The following is a 7,465-nucleotide window of genomic DNA, read 5'->3' on the forward strand; positions in this document are numbered from 1 at the left end:
CCCCTCCGCGACGCTGTTCCGCCATCCGCGGCCGGAGGCTCCGGACCGCATCCATTCGTGGTGGCCGCGACGCGTTGCTCCCCATCCGCGGCGGGCGGATCCGCTCCGATTCCATCCGCGCCGGCCCCGACGCCGTTCCACCGCGCTCCGCGACGCGCTGCTCCCCCTCTGCGGCGGGCGGATCCACTCCGCTTCCATCCGCGCCGGCCCCGACGCCGTTCCTCCGTGCTCCGCGACGCGCTTCCTCCGGCCAGCGACGCCCTGCTCTCTGCGCCCTACAGCCAGCGCCGGGTGGTCGCCCTGTCCTGCTCTCTGTGCCTGCTTTTGGCCATCGCTGAGTGGTCGCCCTGCCCTGATATCTGCGCCCTCCGACCAGTGCTGTGTGGTTGCCCCAGCCGCGACACCCTGGCCAGCGGTATTGCGGCCAGTGCAGCAGCTGTGCTAAGGTGAAGGCCTCCCTAAGGTATAATTCGGCATTGTTGCAACTTTTATTTGTGGCATTCAACGGCATTGTGCTCGGTTATATGATTGTCCTTAGTAGCATTCCAGCGGCATGTTAGCGGCATTGTGCCCAGTGGCATTCAGCGGCATGTTAGCATTTAAATTAGAATTGGGCAGCTATCTAGAATGTTAAATTAGAATTGTTATCATGGTATCCCTCTTCCTGCATCCCTATTAATCAAAACAATTTATGATATTTGCAGCTGCTATTACGATGGATGCAAATATCCCTGATGATTTGCCAAACCTTGGTGATCCAATAGAGGTTGTTGCACCAGTTGATGAGGATGAGAGGGTGTACCCTGAATTATGTGGACATGTTGATAATGTGGAATCTGAGAGAGATGTTGTCATATCAACATAATTTGAACCCATTGGTGAAGAAGAGAATCAGGAGAATAATGAGATGGGAGTGGATGAGAACGAAGAGGTTCCGGATAGATTGAGAATTGAGTATGACAGAGATAATCCTTCTCTCACAGAAGGTGTCACATTCGAATCAATGATGGATTGTAGGAATGCACTTGCCACTTATTGCATAGTAAATGAATGTGATTTTGTGATTGATAAGAGTGAGCCCACTAGATTGACTGTTCACTGTCCAGACAGGAGGTGCCAGTGGCGGATGCATGCTTCCTATATGCGGAATAGCACAATTGTTCAAGTCAAAGTGAACCCATTTCCTCATACGTGTGTAAGATCAGGAGATGCACAAAAGGCAGCTAAAAGCAGATGGTGTGCCAATGCAATGTTGGAATGGGTGAGACAGAACCCAAGCATTGGTCCATCTGAACTGATAAAGAGGCTCCATGAGAAGTATAACGTGAGGGTGCCTTATATGAGAGTGTTTTATGGCAAGGAAATGGCCCTCGACAAGATTTTTGGTCCATGGAAGGATAGTTTCAACCTATTGTACACATACAAAGCTGAAGTGGAGAAGGCATCTCCAGGAAGTGTTGTAGAGATTGACCACCAAACAGTGTCATATAGAGTGAAAGGCAAGACAATGAAAAAGGAATGTTTCAGGAGGTGTTTTGTTTCTTTCGAGGCTTGTTGGAGAGGGTTTAGGGCTGGATGCAGGCCTTATCTGGCAGTGGACGCAACTGCTCTAAATGGAAGGTTCAGAGGGCAGCTAGTTGCAGCTTCTGCAATTGATGCACATAACTGGCTTTTTCCAGTTGCTTATGGTGTGCTAGAGACTGAATCAACCGAGAGCTGGACATGGTGGCTTCAGAATTTGAAACAGGCTGTGGGCTTTCCGGAAGGATTGGTTATCCATACAGATGCTTGCAAGGGATTAGAAATTGCAGTAGACTTGGTGTTCCCTGGAGTGGAACATAGGGAGTGCATGCGCCATCTTGCTGCAAACTTTGGCAAAAGATTCAAGGGAAAGTTGTTTGACGATAATTTATGGTCGGCATCATTGACATGTAGTCTCAAGAAACATAACTACCATGTGAGCCAAATGTACAGGAAGCCAAAAGTGAAGCCCTACATGGATGACAAACACACAAAGATATGGATGAGAAGCAAGTTCAATGAATTATGTAAGGTAGATTATGTGAACAACAACTTGGCGGAGTCTTTTAATGCATGGGTTAGGAAAATCAAGGACCTTCATGTGGTGGATTTGTTGGATAGAATTAGAGTGATGATTATGGCCAAGTTTGAGTTGCGCCAAAGAATTGCAAGGGAAAGATTTGCAGGTCACAAGATAATTCCAGTGGTGATGACAAGGTTGCATGATAAAACAAGAGGTTTGAAAATGTCACTCGTTCGGCGCAACCCCTATGAGGCTGAAGTGACTGCATTGGACAGGGAGAAGAGGGAATGGAAATACGTGGTTCACTTGGAGAGGATGACGTGCTCTTGTAGACAGTGGCAGATTACTGGAGTGCCGTGTGTCCATGCCCTCTTTTTCATTACATCCCTTAGTGGTCGGGCTAGAGAAATTGATCAATATGTACATGATTACTACTCAGTTGCCCGGTTTAATGCTACATATGTGGACAATGTGCCTGCTATAGAGTCCAAACATCAATGGGACTTTGTCGATCCTGGATTCGTGCTCCAGCCTCTAGTTCAGGGAAGGGCACCAGGAAGGCCCAGGAAAGTTAGAATAAGATCAAGTTCTGAGGGCAGTGGACTTGGACCAAGGAAGCGAAAATGCAAAAGATGTGGAGGATTAGGACATATTGCAAGAATTTGTAAAAATGCAGTAGATCCAGCTTTCGGAGAGGATGAGCATTGGGGTGCAGAAAATGCAGATGGGCCACTAGATCCCTCCACTACGGTGCCCTCCACTGCTGCCTCTGTTATGCCTTCCTCCTCTACGATGCCATCCTCTGTTGCCTCTACGGTGCCCTCCACTGCTGCCTCTGTTATGAAGAAAATGAAGAAAGTAAAAGAGGTGGCGGGTACAAGTGAGGACCAAGTTGTGGCAAAAGAGAAGAAAAGAAAGAAAGGAAAAGAGGTGGCGGCTACAAGTGAGGACTAGGATGTGGCAAAAGAGAAGAAGAGAAAGAAAGAAAAAGAGGTGGTGGCGAGGAGGACCAAGCGAGTGATCAAGAAGAAACTTGTTCTGGACTTGTAGGACTTTGATGTTGTAGTTTCATGATGTAAACTTTGGACTTGACGTGTTATTTGAAGTTGTGTAGTGGATTATTTATGTTATTTGAAGTTGTGTAGTGGATTATTGTGATATTGAAATTTCTGAAATCCCAAAAAAATTGGTACATGCTGCCGAAATTCCTAAAAAATGGGTACATGCTGCCGAAATTCCAAAAAAATGGGCACATCAACAATCATGAAATCATTTCAATTTTTTTTCATAAACTCTTCTGATGCTAATATGACTCCATGCAAAATTTCATAATAAAATTCGTGGTGGATGATTCCATTTGTTAACTTCATTGTGGATGAGTAGGTACCTTCATGGTGGATGATTATATTTGTTAACAAAGTGCACATCAACAATCGTGAAATCATTTCAATTTTTTTTCATAAACTCTTCTGATGCTAATATGACTCCATGCAAAATTTCATAATAAAATTCGTGGTGGATGATTCCATTTGTTAACTTCATTGTGGATGAGTAGGTACCTTCATGGTGGATGATTATATTTGTTAACAAAGTGCACATCAACAATCGTGAAATCATTTCAATTTTTTTTCATAAACTCTTCTGATGCTAATATGACTCCATACAAAATTTCATAATAAAATTCGTGGTGGATGATTCCATTTGTTAACTTCATTGTGGATGAGTAGGTACCTTCATGGTGGATGGTTATATTTGTTAACAAAGTGCACATCAACAATCGTGAAATCATTTCAATTTTTTTTCATAAACTCTTCTGATGCTAATATGACTCCATGCAAAATTTCATAATTTTTGGAGCATGTTTGCTATATATTAAATTTTTTTGCGTGTTATAAGGTAATTGACATTCTCTGGCCGGCGGGCCACTGACCGGCGGGCCCCCCACGCGCACGCCCCGGGCCCCGCATCCAGGCCCACTGACCGGCGGGCCACGCTGACCGGCGCGGGTGCGCGCCCAAAATCTAAATTTTTGCAAGGCCACCGCGCGGGCCCAAAATCCAAATTTTTGCAAGGCCACCGCGCGGGCCGCCTACGCTCCTCCCCACTAAACCCTGTGGCCCGCCCTCTGGAGACACCCGCCTCTGCTCCTCCCCACTAAACCCTAGACGCCACCTTGCTCCCTTCGTCGCCGACGCAGCTCACCCTAGCAGCCACCTTGCTCCCCATGCCGCCACCGACGCCGCTCACCCTAGCCGCCACCTTGCTCCCCATGCCACCACCGACGCCGCTCACCCTAGCCGCCACCTTGCTCCCTTCGTCGCCACCATCGCCGCTCACCCTAGCCGCCACCTTGCTCCCTTTGTCACCACTGACGCCGCTCACCCTAGCCGCCACCTTGCTCCCTTCGTCGCCACCGACGCCGCTCACCCTAGCCGCCACCTTGCTCCCTTCGTTGCCACCGACGCCGCTCACGGCGCAAAATTGGGGAAAATATGAAGTTTTCTTGTAACAAAGGTATGACTCATAAAAGATCAGAACACTGAAAATATTTTCCATGTGCTTCTTTTGAAACTGAACACCGGTGTTCAGTAAGAAGAACATTTCAGCTCTTGGTTTCAAGTAACGAGCAACTGTGAGTAATGCCCAAACTTTGCTTCCTCTCGACAAATGCTCTGTGATCCAAATTTCCCAAGAAAGAATCCTCCATACTCCTGGCTACAGCCAGCAGATACTTTTCTCGGCAAAATCTCCCAAAAATAGAATTTGGCGCCTCCATAGGAGCATCAAATGGATCCTTAAAGCTTTCTTGTTTTGTTATGGAATGCGTAAGTCCTGAGATCATTATGTTATACTGTATTGAGTCTTTACATTTTTCCTTTGCCTGATAGTACCTTGATACCCTTTATAAATCCATATTTACTCAAGTATACATGGTTTCATGCTGCTTAATGGTGCCACGGCTATCTCAATGCTGCTTAGTTGGTTCTTGCTGTCTATCTCAATTACAAAGGGTACCCAATTACAAATGTCACGGCTCTGGCTATCATGCTGCTTAATGGTGCCACCAAAAACTATTACCTTGTTTTCCTCGCCTTTGTGGACTGTATCTGCCAATTAGCTTAATACAATTTCATATTGCAGATCAGCGACCATTGTAAGAAGATCGATAAGCTGCAGGGTTCTGTGAGAAATGCTAAGGAAAAGATGCAGTGGGCGGCAAACTACCTGCATGATGTCACTAAGGAGAGCAAGACAGCTGATGAATTTGCACGTGCCATGGATACTTTTCGTGACATTCTTCAAGAAGCATCTGAGTTTTGCGATGATGAACTGAATTAGTAGCTATTATATGTTGCAAACAAAATTAGCTAGTTTAACTCCAAAGGCCTATGTGGAACTCTTTATATGAATAGGCCATCTTTTGTATGTTAATCTAAACCTTAGATAGTTCTGCCAATGACTATGCTGGTAATGTCTAAATATTTGTAGGGCAATCATCTTTAAGTGACCCCTGCGTGGGTATTTTGAGCTCTAAGGAGTTTGTAAGCTCTAAGTGACCCCTGTGTGGGTATTAAGGTTGTCTTTTGTATGGTAATCTAAAGCTCTAGTTCGGCCAATATGCAGTGCTCTTCCCTTAATGTGCAACAGATTTCTCGAGCAAATACAATTGATTGAACAAGTATATGCACTGCTAGAAGATAACCAACATTGCAAAGTCCAGAAACTAACATTCACACAACAAGCATGCCCAAGGTGCTGTAAAGAGCCTAAGATCAATCAATGTCCAGCAGGAATAAGTGTAGAGAAATAAACAAAGCAGTGAGACAAACATGACATACATCAGTACAACTGAACAAAAGGATGACATACATCAGTTAATCTTGTTCAATACATGACAACAACACAAGCATCTCAATACATGTAACAAGCCACAGCCACTAACAACATTGGATAACTAGTACTACACAATCAATTCATGCGGCGATCTAAAATTTCTTCAAAGTCAATGTAATTCTCAGCACACCATGACGCATCGTCCTGCAGGTACTCATCTTCTTCCCATTGATCACAGCCATCAAATGGCAATTCGTCCTCCGGTTCCGATGGCGACCTTGGATTGGCATCTAAAGCCTCTTGGCATTGCAGAGATCTGTATTCGAGTGAGTTAGCCATTTCATCTAGCTTGACAAACAACTCATTCACCACATGACGCGGAACAAACTCGTGCACCACCTGGTACTGTGACATCAGCTTCCTCATCCGTTCGGCGTTGTCCTGCATCTCCATAATACAGGCAGCCAGGGCTCCCATTGTTCTCTTCTGAATAAGCTCAGGACTCTGCATATATGCAACCAACATTGGAAAATTTAGCTCCATAACATGGCAAGCTAGCTGCCAGGATGTAATTTGCAGTATTTGATTTGATCCAAATGGTTTTCCCAGAGTACAGTAACGAGGACTTACGGCATTTGCAGGAACGGAGCCCCAATGAACGATATGGCGAGCCAGGCTACTGCGATGGCCGGCCATGCTGTGCACGGCGGGGTCGGACGCACCGGCCTGGAAGCCGCTGCCGAGGAAGCTTGAACGCACCCCCTTCTCTGCTGTAGGGCTCGGGATCCCACCGAAAGCTGCGCCACGGAATGCCTCGAGACCCATGGTGGCGGCGGGGTTGAACGGCACACTGGCGTGGAGGCTGCCGTGCCTTGGCCGCGCCCCCTCCACACCGGCAGGGCCTAGGATCCCGTCGAAAGATGCGCCGCGGGAGGCCTCCAGACCCATGACGGCGGCGGCGGGGAACGGCGCACCGGCCTGGAGGCTGCCGTGCCTTGGCCGCGCCCCCTCCACACCGTTAGGGCCCGGGATCCCGCCGAAAGACGTGCCGCGGGAGGCCTCTAGACCCATGGTGGCGGCGTCGGGGAACGGCGCACCGGCCTGGATGCTGTCGTGCCTTGGCCGCGCCCCCACCACACCGGCAGGGCCCCGGATCCCGCCGACAAACACCTCGCGGGACGCATCCAGACCCATGGCAGCGCCGGTAGGGAGCGGCGCACTGGCCTGGACGGCGTTGGGGCAAGCGTGGCGACGGGGCATGGAATCCATGGCTGCGTCGGCGGCGGGTAGGCGCGGATGGGGATCTGGCGGCGGCCACCCACGGGGGCGTCGGGCTGAATCGAATGGGATGGATGGGGAAGGGGGCGTGTGGGCCCCACATGTCAGTGCGTGGCGCGGGACCCGCGTGTCGGGACGGAGCTCACGGCTGTGCTAACGAAAGCGGCTCAAGCGGCGCGGGAGGGCAAAACTGATGAGCGCAACGCGTGGGAGGGCAGGACTGAGGAGTCTCAGGAAGTAAGGGTATGGATGAGGAGGAGGGCTCAACTAGGGGGAGGCTTGTAAAAAAACCTATATTCAACGGATCGG

At 48.5% G+C, this 7,465-nt stretch overlaps 2 protein-coding genes across 2 annotated transcripts; one reads left to right on the plus strand and one right to left on the minus strand.

Annotated features, from left to right (window-relative positions):
* Window positions 1–907: 907 nt before the first annotated feature.
* On the plus strand, window positions 908–2,998 carry LOC120702222. Its single transcript, XM_039985948.1, has one exon. It carries the CDS (start codon window positions 908–910, stop codon window positions 2,996–2,998), a length of 2,091 nt encoding a protein of 696 aa, XP_039841882.1.
* A 2,890-nt stretch (window positions 2,999–5,888) lies between these two features.
* On the minus strand, window positions 5,889–7,147 carry LOC120702223 (collagen alpha-1(I) chain-like). The gene is made up of 3 exons (XM_039985949.1): window positions 6,509–7,147; window positions 6,278–6,382; window positions 5,889–6,194 (listed from the first exon to the last, which is right to left on the minus strand). The coding sequence occupies exons 1-3, from the start codon at window positions 7,145–7,147 to the stop codon at window positions 6,120–6,122; spliced, it is 819 nt and encodes a 272-aa protein (XP_039841883.1). The 3' UTR covers window positions 5,889–6,119.
* Window positions 7,148–7,465: the final 318 nt, after the last annotated feature.

The sequence above is a fragment of the Panicum virgatum genome, chromosome 4K, assembly GCF_016808335.1.
Source record: "Panicum virgatum strain AP13 chromosome 4K, P.virgatum_v5, whole genome shotgun sequence".
Lineage (NCBI taxonomy): Eukaryota > Viridiplantae > Streptophyta > Magnoliopsida > Poales > Poaceae > Panicum > Panicum virgatum.